Source organism: Aulonocara sp. 'chitande type north' Nkhata Bay, linkage group LG7 (assembly GCF_057382095.1).
Source record: "Aulonocara sp. 'chitande type north' Nkhata Bay isolate Kocher_YH1m ecotype deep benthic linkage group LG7, A_spYH_male_GT1.1, whole genome shotgun sequence".
NCBI lineage: Eukaryota > Metazoa > Chordata > Actinopteri > Cichliformes > Cichlidae > Aulonocara > Aulonocara sp. 'chitande type north' Nkhata Bay.
Window position 1 is genome coordinate 45,856,278 of NC_141350.1, and position 19,055 is coordinate 45,875,332.

The 19,055-nt window shown below is 39.7% G+C and overlaps 3 protein-coding genes across 6 annotated transcripts in view; 2 read left to right on the plus strand and 1 right to left on the minus strand.

The window, feature by feature from the left end:
- Positions 1-8,074, minus strand: part of ric1 (RIC1 homolog, RAB6A GEF complex partner 1) — a 45,389-nt gene extending 37,315 nt beyond the window's left edge. For both annotated transcript variants that reach the window (XM_086300770.1, XM_086300769.1), the window contains exons 1-2: positions 7,460-8,074; positions 3,077-3,184 (exon numbers count right to left, since the gene is read on the minus strand). In XM_086300770.1, coding sequence (XP_086156896.1) covers positions 3,077-3,184; positions 7,460-7,600 — 249 coding nt within the window. In that variant the 5' untranslated portion in view covers positions 7,601-8,074. The remainder of the gene's footprint in view (positions 1-3,076; positions 3,185-7,459) is intronic.
- A 1,194-nt stretch (positions 8,075-9,268) lies between these two features.
- exosc2 (exosome component 2) lies at positions 9,269-13,638 on the plus strand. Its single transcript, XM_086300772.1, has 9 exons — positions 9,269-9,438; positions 9,779-9,880; positions 9,973-10,018; positions 10,155-10,244; positions 10,423-10,488; positions 10,584-10,652; positions 11,177-11,353; positions 12,504-12,632; positions 13,194-13,638. Exons 1-9 carry the CDS (start codon positions 9,317-9,319, stop codon positions 13,272-13,274), a joined length of 882 nt encoding a protein of 293 aa, XP_086156898.1. The 5' UTR covers positions 9,269-9,316; the 3' UTR covers positions 13,275-13,638.
- A 2,237-nt stretch (positions 13,639-15,875) lies between these two features.
- The window catches only part of abl1 (abl oncogene 1, non-receptor tyrosine kinase), a 34,193-nt gene continuing 31,013 nt past the window's right edge, over positions 15,876-19,055 (plus strand). Inside the window, exons 1-2 of one of the 3 annotated variants that reach the window (XM_086300773.1) lie at positions 15,876-16,430; positions 17,155-17,509. In XM_086300773.1, the coding sequence (XP_086156899.1) occupies positions 17,383-17,509 (127 nt within the window). In that variant the 5' untranslated portion in view covers positions 15,876-16,430; positions 17,155-17,382. The remainder of the gene's footprint in view (positions 16,431-17,154; positions 17,510-19,055) is intronic. The other 2 variants (XM_086300774.1, XM_086300775.1) reach the window with 2 other exon arrangements.

Here is a 19,055-nt window from a genome sequence, read left to right on the forward strand (position 1 = left end):
AGTATTTGGTCAATAACAAAAATACAACTCAATACTTTGTAACATAACCTTTGTTGGCAATAACAGAGGTCAAACGGTTACTATAGGTCTTTACCAGGTTTGCACACACAGTAGCTGGTATTTTGGCCCATTCCTCCATGCAGATCTTCTCGAGAGCAGTGATGTTTTGGGGCTGTCGCCGAGCAACACGGACTTTCAACTCCCGCCACAGATTTTCTATGGGGTTGAGGTCTGGAGACTGGCTAGGCCACTCCAGGACTTTCAAATGCTTCTTACGGAGCCACTCCTTTGTTGCCTGGGCGGTGTGTTTTGGATCATTGTCATGTTGGAAGACCCAGCCTCGTTTCATCTTCAAAGTTCTCACTGATGGAAGGAGGTTTTGGCTCAAAATCTCACGATACATGGCCCCATTCATTCTGTCCTTAACACGGATCAGTCGTCCTGTCCCCTTGGCAGAAAAACAGCCCCATAGCATGATGTTTCCACCCCCATGCTTCACAGTAGGTATGGTGTTCTTGGGATGCAACTCAGTATTCTTCTTCCTCCAAACACGACGAGTTGAGTTTATACCAAAAAGTTCTACTTTGGTTTCATCTGACCACATGACATTCTCCCAATCCTCTGCTGTATCATCCATGTGCTCTCTGGCAAACTTCAGACGGGCCTGGACATGCACTGGCTTCAGCAGCGGAACACGTCTGGCACTGCGGGATTTGATTCCCTGCCGTTGTAGTGTGTTACTGATGGTGACCTTTGTTACTTTGGTCCCAGCTCTCTGCAGGTCATTCACCAGGTCCCCCCGTGTGGTTCTGGGATCTTTGCTCACCGTTCTCATGATCATTTTGACCCCACGGGATGAGATCTTGCGTGGAGCCCCAGATCGAGGGAGATTATCAGTGGTCTTGTATGTCTTCCATTTTCTGATGATTGCTCCCACAGTTGATTTTTTCACACCAAGCTGCTTGCCTATTGTAGATTCACTCTTCCCAGTCTGGTGCAGGTCTACAATACTTTTCCTGGTGTCCTTCGAAAGCTCTTTGGTCTTGGCCATGGCGGCGTTTGGAGTCTGACTGTTTGAGGCTGTGGACAGGTGTCTTTTATACAGATGATGAGTTCAAACTGGTGCCATTCATACAGGTAACGGGTGGGGGACAGAAAAGCTTCTTACAGAAGACGTTACAGGTCTGTGAGAGCCAGAGATTTTCCTTGTTTGAGGTGACCAAATACTTATTTTCCACCCTGATTTACGAATAAATTCTTTACAAATCCTACCATGTGAATTCATGGATTTTTTTTTCACATTCTGTCTCTCACAGTTGAAGTGTACCTCTGGTGCAAATTACTGACCTCTGTCATCATTTTAAGGAGGGGAACTTGCACAATTGGTGGCTGACTAAATACTTTTTTGCCTCACTGTATGTTCCCTAGTGTGTCCAACCAGGCAAGTCTGACAGCAAGAGCCGTGTGTCAGCCTCTGATGACACTTTAGTAAACTAAAAAGGGAGCTACTTCAATAACCTCCAACAAAGCACTGCTCCCACTAAAGATGGAAACAACTAACGTGTTTCATCACTTGAGGCAAAAAACATACAGTTGAGCACAATCAGGCTGTAAATGACGAGATGCTAGCAGCTGGTGACGTGCAACCAAAAAGTAAACAAATGATCCCCCCACCATGACACGAAGAGCAAACAGTGGATGGAAATTATTGATTTGGTTACGTAGTGGAAAAGCAGGGCTTTAAGGAGCTAGTTATAAAACTCGATCGAAGACAAACCAATAGAGGAAGGAAGATACATTTCAGCATTAGTTATTTTTAAACTAAGATGTTACGCAGTCATGTTATACTTTTCCTTAAATTTCAAGGAAAGATAACGAGGCTACGTTTGTGTCAACTTTTGACTTACGTTGTGTCACAACTAGAGCACCATAACGCTCCTGCTGCTGCTGGTGGCACCTTTTTCAATCGACTCGCTCTTCAAAGTAGGAAGTGGCTCAGTGCAAAAGGAGGATGGAAAACACCCATTTATTTACACTCATAAATGCTGCTACTTGTGGGCATCCAAAACAAAAACAAACAAAAAAAAACACTGTTCACAAAAATTTTTTCTATGTAGTCAAAAAAATGTATTGCACATTTCCTTTAAATATTGTGATATACTTCTGAAGCTGTATCACCCACTCCTGGGTGCAACATGTTATATCTAACACCAGCGGTCCCCAACCTTTTTTGCGCCATGCACTAGTTTTGTCTGACAATGTTTTCACAGACCGGCCTTTAAGGTGTCATGGACAAATACAACAAAATAAAACCAAGACTGGTACCAAAAAAAAGAAAAAAAAGAAGGTTTATTCATAACACACGGGAAAAGACCCAGGGAAACAGAGTTAACAATAAAAACGACAAAAAAAATAAAATAAATAACGATAAAAACCTTAAATTCCACACCCAAGGCTCAACTCTCACGGCCCGGTAGCAAATGACTCACGGGCTGTGGCCCAGAGGGTTGGGGACCGCTGTCTTACACAACATGAATTTGCTTTTGACCTTTTTTAACTGGGGTTTTTTTCTGCACACTGAAGAAGTTTTGATCTTGCAACCAATTCTGACTTTTAACTTGTTTCTTAAGGTTGGGTTTAATTTACTCACACCTAAAATCAAATGGCCTATTAAAAAAAAAAAAAAAAAAAAAAGGAGAAGAAGAAACAGGCAGAGTTCTTGTAAGAAGGCAGCACAGACTCTTTGCCTTAACTGCATGCGAACCAATCGTGCTTATGTGAGCAGTCAGCCCTCAAAGACATATGTTTGTGTATGCCAGAAAAGGCTGCTTAACCAGGACATAATTGTGATATATGATTGTTTGATAGCACTTGAAAAGAAAAGAAAAATCTCAAAAATATGTGTTGATGTTTACTCTAATATGCGACACAATTTGTCCCAGGGAAACTCAGTCAAAACTACATTTCTGCAGTTGGTATCAACTTTAGTGTTTTGCAGTAACAGAGCTTGGGGGAGAACGTAAGCTGATCAGTCAAACTGCAAATATGATATGACATTGCCAAAGGGTGTACTTACCGCCACAGCTATCATTGAGTCGTCTGGTTTCCATTCTGCTTTCTGGTAGAAGCCAAACTGAGCCGCTGCCTTTGCAGACTCGATATAGCTGACTATCAAAACACTGGGCTGTGGGTGGGAAACAGAAATATGGGAAAGAAAGTGAGCTCTGGAGGTCAAAATCATCTGATTTGATATTAAACAAATAACACTGGAGCTACAAAAGAAAACAGCATACCTCTTGTATCAAGTAATTAATATAGAAATATTTAAAAAATGCTTAAAAAAACATGCTGTGTGACAGCTAGTAACTCATCTATCTACGAAAAAATAAAAATGAAATAAATCCCAGGCAGCAGCCCAGTAAACAATGTCAGTGTGATATTATGACAGCAGCTTTATTTCTAGTGTTGGTTGTGATTGACAGAGATAATCTATAAAGATATTTGTCAGCCAATGTGCTGGAAGGGGATTTGTCGGGAATGATTTATTGCCTCAAATGGTGGGTATTTGGCAAAGAAGAAATACAGATTTGATTTCAAATTCTTTTCCAAAAATGGGATGACTATAATACCTCAGTGATGCCAAAAATCTCCTACCTAGTGAGGCCCATGGACTGTGAAAAATCTATTTTTACTGAGAAAACAAAAGCATGTTGAGGCTTCTCTTTCTATCACGCAAAATGGATAAACTACAGGTGTGTTGCGAAGTTCTCATACAGCCATCATGGGCATAGATGTCATGGCAATTACCGGTATGTGGGTTTTCATGACTTTCATGAACTGTTCTTTTTCCAGGGCTGAATGACTGTACAGCATACATCTATAATGACTTTAAAAAAACAAGAACTGGGTGCACAAGGTTCTACAATATCTTTTAAATTGGCAAGACCAAGGCCTATTAAATTCTTTTAGTGATCATGACTACAACTGGTGGTTTTTCTTTGGCAGCATAAAAATGATTTGTTTGATAGCACTCATTGGACTGACCAATGCTCAGAACAATGGGGAATTCCAAGGAACTCAGTGATGACCTAACATTTACACAAGTTGACACAAGGAGCCATTGCTAAACAAATACATCTTTCAAAAAAAATGTACACAAATCCAAGTTACTTGAATGTGTCACCACTTTTCCAAAGGGACAGTTTAACCCCAATGACCTGAAAAATGCTGGAACACCAGCATCACTGTCCATAGTGAAGCAGGAAAAACAAACAAAAAAAACAGTTCAGAGAAATCACTGCAAGCCCAAAGTTAACATGACATTCATGCCTGATATCTGCATGTATACTTATAACCACAACTGTATGCTTGAGGCTACCACCCTTAGTTTACCTCACCTTATTCTCTCTACAGCAAAATAAGAACTAGCCTACAGCTTCAAAAAGAAAACCTGTATGTCCAACCAATAAATTTTCAAGTTTTAAAACAGCTGCTGAAGAGGAAAAAAAATGTGAAAAGATTTGGTTTCTTAAGATCAAGCATCTGGCACAGTATAATTCAACATTCAACAATAACAGTACAGAGCATCAACAATAATGGAAGCTTGAGACTTGCTACAAAAGTATGACTGCCAATTGATTTTACTGCCAATTGAAGTGGTAATCAAGCTTTTTCATGTGTGGGCTTCACTCTGGTGACCTCTCTTGATTCAGTTAATCCTGTCCTTCCACTTACACAATTAGCACCACAATCATTGAAAACATTTTAAAAGTATGTATGGCATCCCAGAGTGTTAAAGTAAGGCTGTTGAATCAGTTTTCAGTGAGATATAACAAGGATCATTATTACAGTAAAAACAGGACACTGGCTATGGTGAGGTAAAGCAGTAATGTAATTCCAGCTGTGCAACTTTAATGCTGGTATCTACTCACTGTAATGAGACAACGGGCTTAACCATTCCTAACCTATTGTGTCGCTTTCGTAGAATTAAAATTTAATAATGCCAATGATACCTGAACCTGATGGAAACAGAAACCTATCTCCTCATTAGGAAAAGCAAAACTTACTTAAATAGAAGTAGCACACTGACATGTTGGAAGCTCAATAGCTTACTTTTGTCTTTCTACATCAACACACTGGATTTGAAAGGAAACCATCACAGTGAGGTTAGTCTTTACTTTTGGTACTTTCTGTCAGTCACCTGGCAAGACTGAAAACTACTAAGCCAAATTTTTGGTGCCATTTATTTGGTAGAATAATGATTCTATGAAAATGCTGACTTCTCCTTGGGAAAAACCCCTAATTTGCTCATTGCTAATCACAATATTGACAACATTAACAATACCAAAAAAGGATCCAAGTTAAATTGTATGGAAATAAAAGTTTGTGAACTTTTGTTTCCTTATTTTGTTTAAAAATCAAAATTATTTCTTCCTCTGGTAGCCCTGCAGTAGCCTAATGTTAGCCATCTGATAACCCCTAAGCTATACAGAAAAGTTGAAGGACACAATGGACTTAGTAGGGGTGACCAGCACATGTCAAGAGGAAGAAGTTCCTCCAATCGACATTCCTTTTCCTGGATGCCCCACGGATACTTGCAGGCACTCAGAACTCTTAAGAAAGGAGGGGAAACAAAACAAGGTCGCATCCTGTGCAGGTCTCTGGAAATTAACTGTAACCCTGATCCATTGTTGCCACAACTCAATAATATTCAGACTGTGTGCATGTATCACAGACCGTTATAAACAATGTACACAAGAGCAGGTTATAAAAATCAATTATATGCTCCCTTTCGATGTCACCATGGCAAAAACGTTCAAATAAACAAGGCCAACAGAGAAGAATTCAAAATACTCTGTATGATGTTGATAAAGATACTGAAGAAGTACTAAAATGGAGGCACACCAAACAATTCATGACCCATTCCGCATTTCTATGGTATTGAAAGCTGAGCTTAGTGGGTAGAGAAGTTCCCTGGAAACAGTGAAAGAGAAACCACATCTACTCTCTGCATTTTTTTTAATTTTAGATTTAAAAAAAAAAAAAAGTGTGAAAAACAGGAATTAATATGATGAAGCTGCCACCATGTCCAACATCACCTGAATCCCACATGCAGTGACTCAAAATATATATTGAAATATACGTATTTTTTCTTATGCTGTTAGACTTCTTCAATTAACCCTTGTTTCAACAACTTATCAAGAAAGTCCTTGATGTTTTTATTTGCATTTCTTGGGAAGAAGAGATTGCCAATAAAGCATTCATGTGTTTGACAAGCTACTGACCTACAGTCTGTCCTTCCAAGTTCCATTTTGAATGTCACATCACTGGCATCACTATCTGTTCAGCCCTGTTTATGTTGTTACCACGCACCTCAAAGTCACTGCTCCCTTGGCTCTATACCAGCAGGTTCAGGAGTCAATTAAGCCAGATGTTTTAGATGTTGCAGTGCTCAGAGTTTGGTGTTTTGTTAAGAAACCAGCTGCAGCACAGCATGTTGGCACTTTTATAAACTTATTGGACCGCACCAATAAGTTTATAAATAGACAGAATTAACATTGACTGATTGGTTTAAGTCACTGTGAAATGTTCCTGTCATGTGACGCATTTGTGGCCATGACATACAAAATAAACACCGCGATTATTGTGCTGAGATAAGTGTTGACATTTATTTTGTAACTGCGCTGCCTAAATTCCTGAAAACTACTGGTAAGCAAAACATGTCATGGCATGTTTTGAACACTATTACAAATGTTTTGTTGACAGTAACTTAACCTTTGACCTGTATGTTGCTGGGTAAAACTGATGAGTAGAGCGGAGGTAGCTGTACATGGCTTAGGTGGTAGCGTAGGTGGTCTACCAATCTAAAGGTAGTGGACTGCTCCCTGACTCCTCCAAAGGTACTGACCCCCGCTATGTAGGCATCTGTATGAATGTGTGTAACACTTATAGTAAGAAAGTGTTTTGAATGCTCAACTGAGCAGAAAGGCACTATATAAGTACCAGTCCACCTACCAAAATATACAATTTACTAACATTTGGGCAACTTTAAACTGAACTGCTATAAAGCGTCTATCAGGTGAACACCAATCCACTGTGGTTGAGTTTTGCTGTCAAATTATTGTTTTAACTTAAGTAATGAATGACACATCCACGTGTAATGATGTGTAACGAGTTCACCTGCCGTCTGATATCTGTGTACGTGGAACCCTCTGCCAACACATGAAGGTTAAAAAAAAGAAAGAAGACGTAGTAGTTTGAGTTACTCATATGGGGACACCACAGTTTCTCCCCGTGTTTATTTACGGCACTTAATAAAACATGAAGGGCAGCCGGCCAGGTTATCACCCTCTGCTGCAATGCGTTTGAAATGAAAACGGCACCAGATCACATCTTAGCTAGCGTTTTTTTGTTTTTGTTTTGTCAGCTGATTTCAAGACCGATCAGAGTTTCAACTCACCCGACTAAACCAAACGCTGAGCTGCGTCTCTGACAGCAGAGCGAAGTAAAAGCGCTGGGAGCTGGGCTGGATGTAGAAGGGCTCTTCTTCGCTCCTCAGCGGACAAAGCAGCCTCCGTGGCCAGCCGGTTAGAAAATACATGACGGCAAACTCACTCCGCCTCGGCGCAGCAGTGCCAAATAGTTTGTGGCCCCCTGTTCCTCCTTAAGTGCAATATTTAATCCAGGTGACTCATGAGCGGCTCCGGAAATACAAAAAAAATTATAAGGTATATACAAGCCAGTGTTGACACCGGTTAAGGGTACCATACAGCTTCCAAACAGCCGAGTGAGGCTACACAGCTAGCCCGGGCTAGCGCTGGCTTTTCAACTTAAAGCTAATGAGAAGTCCAAGTGTAACCGAAAACAACAGCGCGAAACCCGCAGCGTCACCATACGGCCCCAAACGGCGGGTTCAGACTCAAGAGCGGACCGATTAACTTCCACACCCGGTGCCGTGTGGGTTCTAGCGAAGTGTGGATCTGCGGTGTTTAGTAACAGCAAAGCGTCCAGTTTTCACTCCTCTGTGCCTCACCGTCGCCATCTTTCCAAGAGTCTGTCTGACCAAAAGCTGATTGGCTGCAATAGTGGAAGTTTGCGTCCTGTTGACATCTGACGTCACCGCTCCGTTGTGCGAATCCAGGTGGCGGTGTCGGCAGCTTGGCTCGATGCTGCCACCTGGTGGTGAAAATGGAAATGCCTGGGAAAAACAATTTCATAGGGCTGTGACTTAACTGCAGTCTATCTGACATCTTTTAATTGTAATACATTCTTTTTCTTCTACTTTTAATTCTTCTTTTCATTATTATTATTTGCAACCATTGCACTGAATCCTGCAACCATAATCCACATTAGATTTGCTATGTTCTTTTTAAATCAACATATATCAACACAAGCTTTTAACCTAATTATTTAGAGCCTGTGCATCAGTTTTATCTCTTATATCCAGCTCATAAATCCATCCATGAAATGGCGCGCTATTTAGCAGAATAAAAGTATTATTGAAATAACATGGAATTTTAATCATGTTAGTGTATCATTCTTCCCATAATAATAAAATAAAATAAAGTTTGTGGAACAGGACTATGCTGAAGCACTCAGTGAGTGTTGATGGACAAGTAGAGAGAAGGTCAGGAGGAGTTGCACTGGGTCTTTGTGGAGCCAGAGAAAGGGTAGGTTTACAAGATGGATATATGACCTGCTGTGTTGTATGGTTTGGAGATCACAGTGTCAACATAAAGACGGGAGACTGATCTGGAGGTGGCAGAGCTGAAGATAATGAGATTACCACTGGGAGTCCACCAAGATTAGAAATGAGTATATCAGAGAAATAGCTCAGGCTGAGTGGTTTGAAAAATAAGTCAAGAGAGGCAAGGCTGAGATGGTTTGGAGCGAAGGATAGCAGATATACGGGACAAAGGATGGAGCTGCCAGGCAGGAGGAAAACAGGAAGACCACAGAGAAGATTCATTCATGTAGTAAAGGAGGATGTGCAGTTGTTGTGACAGAGGAGGATGCTAGAGAGATGCAGGGAAGCAGCTAGATGTTGTCAGCGGCTAAAGAAGGAAAAGAAGCAGTGTTTGTGAGTTTTCCTCCCCATAAACATTTACTGTTTATATATATATATCACTAACGCCACAGATATAAGACATGTATTTAATTTTTTTTTTTACTTTATTTATTTATTTACATTTTATTAGACTAGGTGCTTTTTAAAAGTAAATAAATACAACTAACGCGTCAGTAGGTGGCGGTAAAACTCTTATAAGTTCCGCAAACCGCCAAAAAAGTGAAGAGAAGAAGAAGCAAAGGAAGAAGCATGGCTGCAGATATGAGATTACCGACCATTAGAAAAACCGTGTCGCTATCAGCGTCTGCTTTTGACCGAAAAGATCTGGTCGTACCGGGGGATGTTATTACTTCAGACACTGGGTTCATGAGGTAGGTGTTGGTTTTATTTGAGTTATTATGGGAAATCAACCAAACACAGGAGTGTGCTGCTGTTCGGGTCTGTTTCAGGTATCTGGCTTGTAAAGGTAAATAAATAAAAGCTCCAGATGACAGCCAGTGCCATACTGAATTAGCAGGTGAGCATAAAGTCAGCCGGTCTCATTTGCAACCTTCTACACTGATACACAGTAAGTAAGGATAAGGACTCTAATCGGATAAACTGCCGCATTGTGTTGTGTGACCTCTGAATGCTGCACTTTACCCTTGTTTCTTTTTCTTTTTCTTTTGGCTGTTCTCTTCAGAACTAATGTTTGATACCGTCTGTCCGCAGGGGTCATGGCACCTACGTTGATGACGACAAGTTGACAGCTTCAGTCGCAGGAGAGGTGCAGAGGGTGGACAAACTCATCTGTGTCAGGCCACTTAAGACCAGGTGAGTGATTGAACTCTTAAACGGTCAAAGACTTAGATAGGCCTGTCATCTATATACTCATTCTTACATTGTAAAGTGTGCTTTGATTGCAGGTTTAATGGTGAGGTTGGAGATGTTGTGGTTGGCAGAATTACAGAGGTAATTCCTAGTATTTGTTCTCATATACAACCACTTTAGTTATAAGAAAAGACAGTGATTGCAGAAACTTGTTTTCATTTTGGTTCATTTTGGGTTTTTTTTAAATTTTCTTCTTCTTCTTCTTTAAAATGTATAGGTGCAGCAGAAAAGATGGAAGGTGCAGACAAACTCCCGACTGGACTCTGTCCTCTTGTTGTCTTCTGTAAACCTGCCAGGAGGAGAGTTGGTGAGATGGTAGAAAGTGTGATTCACTGGGAGAAGACAGCTTTGGCTGACGTATTAAAATTAATATTTGATCATCTCCTTTCTTTCTTTCTTTCTTTCTTTCTTTCTTTCTTTCTTTCTTTCTTTCTTTCTTTCTTTCTTTCTGTCTTTCTTTCTGTCTTTCTGTCTTACTTACTTAGAGGAGAAGATCAGCAGAAGATGAGCTGACCATGAGAGAATATCTTCAGGAGGGAGATCTCATCAGTGTAAGTCAGACTTCTCTATTATAATTTCTCACTGGCTTTCCAGTGATTTTATTCCCGGTTACATAATCTGTGTTGAACCTTTCTTGTGGTTTCAGGCAGAGGTGCAGTCTGTCTTCTCGGATGGAGCTCTTTCACTTCACACCCGTAGTTTAAAGTATGGAAAAGTAAGTTATTCCAGTGTACACAAAGATATGTGAAAAGGTAAAGGGCAAGTTTATTTATATAGCACATTACAAATGACCAGAGTTGATCAAAGTACTTCACAAGTAAGATGTCAGGGTTTTTTTTAAAGGCCGGAAAGTAGAAACTGAGCAAAGAAAAGTAAAAAGATCTATTATGAAATAGAAACACATTCAAGAGACTCAGGGCAACAACTGAAAAGCTCTATGACCCCTATTTTTTTTTTTTTTTTTTTTTTTTTTTTTTTTTGATTAGCAGACCTCAGAGCTCCGAAAGGAGTGTGGACATTAATAAGAGCAGACAAATACGGGGTGGGGGGGGCAGGCCAACCTATTTAGTATCCTAAAAACAATCAATAAAATATTCAAATTAACCCTAAAACTGACAGGATGCCAGTGAAGTCAAGCTAAAACTGGAGTAACTGTGTTAGTTCAATAATAAGAGTAACGATCGTTATTTTTATTTTCATATAAACTAACACCCTGTCTCTGCTTCCTCTGACTATCAGTTGGGTCAAGGAGTACTGGTCCAGCTTTCCCCTTCTCTGATCAAGAGGCAGAAAACGCATTTCCACAACCTGCCGTGTGGCGCATCCATTATCCTGGGGAATAATGGCTTTGTGTGGTTGTATCCCACACCGGGCCAACAAGAGGAGGAAGCTGGGGGTTTCTACACCAGCCTTGAGGTAGGACACCACAAAAAACTGTATTCCATATTTTTATTACTGATCAATGGGCATATGAATTTGGAAAACAATTTCTTGTTGTTTTAGGAAATGTAGGAATTTCAAATTGATACAATCGGTGCATTCACTAAAAATGTTGGTTGACTTCAAATCTCAGTGGAATTGACCTCAAGGTCAAAGGTCAAGTTCTCTGAAAGGTTTGTCTACTCAGAAGCTGAGGGGTAGCACTGGTGGTTGCCCACATTTTTCCTTCTGCTTTCCCAAGTTTGGAAAAGTAATGGATACTAATTTAATGTTTGAGTATTGATTTAAGTACATTTACATCAAGATTGAAAGAACTATGTGTCAGTTTTCTCTGCACACAAATCGCAATAGTAGTTTTCAGCTTGGCTGCTAAAAGTTCACTGAGAGTATTGAGCTGTTCTTGTCTATCAGTAGGAGGATTCAACACACAGCCATGCTTATAAAGAAAGTAACAAGAGACAGAAAAGCAAAAATGTATCAAAATATAGTTAATATATTGTATGTTATATATCAAAAGGTAGTAAATTTAAAAATGTAATTTAAAATAAAGGTGTGCACTGAAAAACTAAGTAGAGAAAACATGTAGAGAACCTAAGCATTCAGCACAAGGAACATTTTTTATTTTTTTCTAAATGGAAAGGCCTGGTTGTAGTTTGCAAAATCAGTGAGAGTTCTGGAACAAATTTTTATGGACTGATGAACTAAAACTTGGAAAGAGGCTCGGGCATGCATGGCTGTCAATGGAACGGGAACGCTGCCATCCATTAATGATTTTTACTGCTCACACAAGTAGTGTTTTGTGTGCTTAGCTTCAACCAAATGCACAAACTTTCATCATTCAACCTAAAGGCAAGGCCAGAGTAACCAACTATTCCATCAAGTTGGGGCATCCTTGACTGTTTGAGTCAATCACCTTCGTGTGCCACACTCGGCTTGGTAAAAAAGCACCTTCAGCAACACGGGCTGAAGGCAGCTTCAGTCTGAAGGAGCATTAGAAAGACGTTTAAAAAAAATGTTTGCAAGTTGAAGACTTGCAAGAGTATGTAATGATGCTCCGGATGCTTGTGGTTTACACCGTACACACAGAGCTTATTCGTTTGTGCATCTCTCATCTCTGGTTCCTCAGCCTGTCAGCCTGTTGGATCGAGAGGTCATTTCACGGTTGAGAAACTGCCTGCTGGCTTTGGCTGCGCACAAAGTCCTCCTGTATGACACCAGTGTTCTCTACTGCTACGAATCATCACTTCAGCACCAGGTAAGAATCACTCCAGTAAAAACCAGCCTTTGAAACTAAATTATTGACATTACTACAATTTACAGTCATTTTTTGTTATAATGACACCTGTTGTTTCATGTTTGTAAACAATATGATTACAAAACTATTGCAACACCAGAAAACCCCCAATTCTTTTCTGTGTCATATTGTGCCATCTAGTGGTCATACTGTAATTCTCCAGCTCCTGGGCACCACTAGTGGAAAAAATACTGTGCAGTTCTCAACTTTGACTCGGCTGTTTTTGCAGTGTGGAACAGTCACGGTTGATTTCATTGCCCTTTGGGGTGGGGAACAAATGACTTAATCGCCCATGCGTCTCGCAAACACTACTCTTGCAATGATATCAGCATATCCACTATGTGGCACATTTTTCTTCTGTATTATATTTACAATCGAGCCAACCCATATAAAGTGTTACTGTGCACTCGCGCTCAAGCTGCAACTCGATAAAAACACTTTCTGTTACCATAAACACAGACTGAAAACATGTACATCCATGGGTGTATGTGGTTATGCTTTTGATTTATGTTGTCTCTGTAGGTGAAGGACATCTTAAAACCAGAGGTGATGGAGGAGATTGTAATGTTGACACAACAGAAGCTCTTGGAACAGGAGGGTTAAAGAGCCCAAAGCCTTGTCACAAGTCAAAATCACATCAGGCCAGCTGTGGACCCGACCACTGATCTGAAAGCTGAATTAGCTTTATTTTCTTAGAGATATAATTAAATTGTCAAAGTCCAACGTGTTTTATTAAAGGAAACCAGTATTATTGTTGGGTTGTTTTTAATAGCAAACGCAAGCGAAGTGTAACTCGTTCAATGTGTGCAGCATTCCAGCTATTCTAAAGTTTTACAAAATAATAGTCAATCTTTTTTTTTTTTTTTTTTTCATGTGAGATATATACTGTATACAATAAATTTTGTGATTTCTATAAATTTTCACTGCATCTCAGTGTGGTCTGTCTGTGAACAAGGAAAAAACGTATCTGGGAATCTTTATTGTTTGGGCTCTAGTTCTTACAGGATTTTTTTTTTTTTTTTTTTTAATTTAAATATCAATATTGGGCAATTTTAAAAATCTGACATAGTAGCCAATATTTTTTTTGTCTTCTTTCAGATAGATGAAAAAGATTTCTTGAAATTTTCCGTGTAGTTACTAATGACCCTTTACTAAGATTATGTGACGGTGCTGTTTAAAATGATATTTTTGTATCGTTGCAACAAGTTACACATTATTTATTTACACTCTTTAAAAGTTTTGTTGGATCAGCTGGTTGTTCTGTTTGTGGTGTGCCAAACACATGTTGGCAATAGGAAAGTTTCAGAGTTGTGGAGCTCTTTCAGTCATGTTAAGGTTAATTTATTAGACATTAATCTGATATATTGGTTAAGCTGATAAGAACAAACTTCTCACGTCAGCAGTAAAGGTTACGTATAATCACCATTTTAGTGGTTTTAATGGTGTCTGGAAATTGGTAGTTTTTAGTTATTATTTTAGGTTTGAGGGTATTCTTGCATAATCCATCCACTTTAAACGGCTCAATAATGGTGAAATGGGACTTTTCTTGAATAGATTGCTCCATAACCTCCTTTTCTTCTGTTTTACACATCCTTTGGTGGATTTGCTAATGTGCTAGGGGTCACTAGCTTGTAAAAATGTTTGAGCAGCTGGAACTCTATGATAAAATTCAGAAGTCATAGTTGACTCAGTAACTGCCCAAAGTGCCCAGTCACTGAGACAGTGGAAAAGCTAAAGCAAACCCAAACCATAATGTTTCCACCACCATGATTCACAGTATGAGTATGGCTTTGGTATTTGCCACTTCACTGGTACTGTAAACTGTAGGTTTTTTTGTTTTTTTTTAACTTTCTTTTTATTGTTTTTCTTAAAACACTATACAACAAAACAACAACAACAAAAAGATAAATACAACAAGTAGGATAACAAACAAAAAAAACCCATGTTGGATCTCTTTGTTTCTAGTTTGTGGTAATGAGGTATGTTTGTTCTTAATTTTGGGTGTTATAAAAAATCTAATTACATTTTCCAGCAGTGCAGTCTCCAGGCACGTGATGATGTTGTTGACTGCTGTATTTTCCAGGTTTGTGACCATTCCTCATCAGATATGTTCACTCCCACTGTAGTTTTATTCTAATTTTCCTCCTGGACAATAAATGCTTTCCCTTGACACCTCTCATGTAGGTTAGATTTGTATAATATCTTTCTTGCGGTTGCAAGAATCCCTTGCTAACCCTGTGAAGAAAGTTTTCTTTTCTCTGCTTTTAGTGTCTTTAAGTTCCCTTAAAGTGGATAATTACAACACACCAGAACACAACAATATATATGTTAGAGATTTAAATTAGGTAAATTCCTTTAGATCGTGTAAAATATATATTTATATACAATCATAGGTTCACTCCCTACAGATATCCTGATAACATGCCACCCCTGATTCTAATAAGTATCTCAAAGTGGGATAAATGTTGAGTTAGATGCTTTAAAACTGAGTAAAGTAACCAAATTTGTGTAATTTATCTGTAAGCACAGAATCGAGTGTTTTCATAGTTTGATATGCCATCCATCCATTCGCTTCCCCCCCGCGGGGGGCGCTGGAGCCTATCCCAGCTGTCATAGGGCGAAAGGCGGGGTACACCCTGGACAGGTCGCCAGTCTGTCGCAGGGCCAACACACAGGGACAGACAACCATTCACACTCACTCCTAGTGACAATTTGGATTAATCAATTAACCTATCCCCACAAGCTGCATGTCTTTGGACGGTGGGAGGAAGCCGGAGTACCCGGAGAGAACCCACGCAAACACGGGGAGAACATGCAAACTCCACACAGAAAGACCCCGGCCTGGTGGTGGAATTGAACTCAGGACCTTCTTGCTGTGCGGCAACAGTGCTAACCACCATGCCACCGTGCTGCCCAAGTTTGATATGCCAAAAATCATATATCCATACATATATCCTGAAGACAATTAGGCCTGGGCTAGATCATATTCTTGAGCAGTGAGTTCTTTATGGCTTTGATCAAATCCACCATTATATGTGTGGGTGGATGAACCTTTAACCTGTGTACCTTCAGCTTTTCTCCCCTGTGTGAGCGTACTCTCTCTGCCTCAGCGTGGCTGCAGTGTTGCTGCTCTCCCAGCACAACAAACCTTTGCTCTAGTCCTCCTGTGCTAGTCCACGCACGCACGTGACGTCGTACGTCGCCCCACCCACCCAGTAAACCACCTTGCGTATGGAAGTATGGCGGCCCCAGCTACAGAACTACTACTCGGCCAAAGTTTACTGCTGCGATTTTCACGTGAAAGCTATGAATAAGTACGAGAGCCAGGGGTTCGGTAACGAAGAGCTCGGCGACTGTGAACAGAGGAAAGGACTTGTAAAAAGAGTCGTCGCTCTCTGCCCGGCTGAGTTGCCTCGATTTGCCTTGATTGAAGTGCCTTTTAGTCCGGGTACCGCAGGGGAAGAAACTCCGCAAGACGAAAAAGTGGACACGGAAGTTTGAAACCAACTGTGGCTTTGGAAAGACCAGCTGCAAAGTGTTGAAAGGGTGGCGGTCAAATCATGTTTTTGTGAGACGTTTAAGTGCACTTGTCGGCGGTTTCCCTACCAGCGAGCCAGCGACAGCCAACTGTTGCCTGCTTGGTGTGCATTTAAGGGTCTGGCGCTGCATACCACCAGCAGTTGGTTAGCTTTCATGGCTATCTCCAACATTAGCTTAAGGTCGCCAGCTAACAAATCATATATATGTTTCTGTGACCGTGTAAGTTTCTGTAAACACTTGTTTTTACTCCCCACGGCGTTCGTAACTAGAGCAAAAGTTTGCTTTATCTGGCACATTTACTTCAGTGCCTGTTACTGATGATTAAATGATCTTTTTTTTCATTATTATTTTTTTTAACTTTGGTATTCCAATAAAATAAGGGCAGTATTGTTATGGCTATCAATACTTGCTACTTTTCTTGCTTTTTCTCTCCGTGACTAGTTTTTAAATCTAACACTTGGCAGTTTTTTTTGCATATCTATAATAGAATAAAATAGAATAGCCCTTTATTGTCATTGTACAACTAAATTGTGGGTGCTCCACACCAACTGTGCGGAATAAAATGTAAATGGTAGATAGCAGGAATAAATATGAGTGTATCTTAACCTAGATTAGGGGTTTTAATAGCTATCTTTTTTATTTAAAGAGCCTTGAGGCAACTGATATTGTGTTTGGCGCTATATAGATAAAACTGAATTGAATAGACGGGCATTAAAATTAGAAAATTTAGCTGACGTTTAGGTTATAGGGAACAAGGGAAAACTAATTTGTATAGAAAAGGAAACACCTGACATCACAATTAAAGTGGAACACAATAAAACTAAATGAGCAGTTAAGATTAGCTTGTGGTTTGTTATTTGGCACAAACTTTATTTTGACTTTAGGGTCATATATCTTTGTGTTAAATGAAATCATCACTGAATCTTGTTTTATTTGTCTCTAGATCGCTGTGAAATGTCCTGTAAAGCACTCACACTCCATTAATGCATGATAAACAGAGACATACTGGAGCATCACTGATTTGTGCTGGTGACCTCCATCACCTAAATTCTGGGAGGGGAGTGCCCGAGCCAGGGGAACGGATTCTTTTCTTTTCCCAATCTCCTCTTTTCCTGGTGGGCAACTGAGTCCAGCTTGGAGAGTCCCGGCTGCGGCCTGGCACCCTGCCCTTATGGGGCAGCAGCCGGGGAAGCTTGTAGGGGACCAGAGGAGACCCAGTTTGCCGGCCTTCATCAAGGGCTCGAAGAAGGAATCATCACGCCATGGGAACCAGCCCTGTAATGTTTTTGCTGTGCACGGTAAGATCAAATGTTTTTGTCACTTATTACGTTGACAGCAAATGGATTTCCTAAAGTATAATAAATTTGCTCAGTAGGGGAAATTCTTGATTGTTGAAGTGTGCATGTGTGCATTTTGAAGCTTTTTTTTGTTAGTTTTTTTGAATATCTTGTGTGGGCATTGGCCTGAAATCAAGCACAAAAAAATTCATTGTTATTTTTGACTCTCCCTGTGACAAACATTTTTTCAGCAGAATAAATCCCACAGTGAAAATGCACTTACTGGAGCAACCACTGTACATATTAGCCAAAGCTAAACATCGATTATGATCTGACTAATTAATCAATGAAGATAAAATAAATTGCTGTCCAGCTGCTATATTTATGTTCTTTTTAAATTTTACACACTTTGTGCATAAAAAACAGTATATTTTTAAAGCTCATTTTTAAGAAAAACGATGACATGTAGCTTGTATTTGATGGAAATCTATTAGTAAACATTACCAAATTAACTGTTTACTAATAGATTGAGGAAATGAGTTTACACTTGACCCTTTACAAGATGTAACTTAGTTTATTAAATGTGTGTTTATTATAATAATGACCTCCACAGATGGAAGCAATGTTCTAATGTAATGTCATAAAAGTTTTTTGAGCTTCTTGGGCACAGAAATGCCTTTAAACCTTCAACACAGTCTTTAAAATATTTTTAGCAAATGTGTGCAGTATGCTGAGGGTTTTTCTGACTTTACACTGTCAGACACACGAGATAAACTTTGAGTGACTGCTCATTGTCAACATGTCAAATCTTAACATGAGTGATCAGTCCAGGAATGTTTGGTAGTTTGGTTTAAAAATATACTTCAATGATTAATGGAATATCAGAATAGTTGCATTGTTTCTCCACACCTTTGGGAGCCATGTTTGCCTCTGGGTAAGACTGGCATACTGTTGGTGCAGAGCTTCACCACGTGTGAGAGAGAAGTCTTACCTGGGTGTGTGTCGTCTTTGTGGTTGGCGGGAAGTGCATCGTTTATGTCCATTTAAAGCCGTCTGATTTTGTTTCTGTTTTTCTGCTGGTTTGAGTCTCTTGTTTTTTGTCCACATATTCGATCAGAGCAGACTTCCATAGTTTTAAACATTGCTTATGAAACACTGTCATGTCATGTATTACTTTGCCTCATGTTTCTGTCATTGCTAGCTTATTATTTTCCAGTTTGACTAGTAAAACTGTCTTTGTCTAAATGTGTTGCCCAGAATAGTTAAACCTAAAAAATAAAAAGGTGCAGGAAGGCTTGCACTCTGTTCTAGATCAAAAAAGAAATGTATGATAGTAGGATTTTTAATTTGCCCCTGTAAACTTTTTTAATTGGTCTTAAATTTTCTGCAGTGAGGGGTTCAGATCAAACAGGAAGTAGATTATTACTGCATTAAGCATTTCTGTCTAAAGACCAGACATGCACCGATTGTGAAATTCATGGGTAATATCAGTGTTTAGAATATGGCTGAGTGTCGATTCTGATGGGTTTTTTTGTGTTATGTTTCCTGTGTTTACAAAATCTACAGA

Excerpts from the sequence above, each read along its gene's own strand:
- exosc2 (XM_086300772.1), top strand. The coding sequence starts at position 9,317 with ATGGCTGCAGATATGAGATTACCGACCATTAGAAAAACCGTGTCGCTA. Across the intron at positions 10,245-10,422 it reads ACCTGCCAGGAGGAGAGTTG|AGGAGAAGATCAGCAGAAGA; the intron begins GTGAGATGGTAG and ends TTACTTACTTAG. Across the intron at positions 10,489-10,583 it reads AGGAGGGAGATCTCATCAGT|GCAGAGGTGCAGTCTGTCTT; the intron begins GTAAGTCAGACT and ends TTGTGGTTTCAG.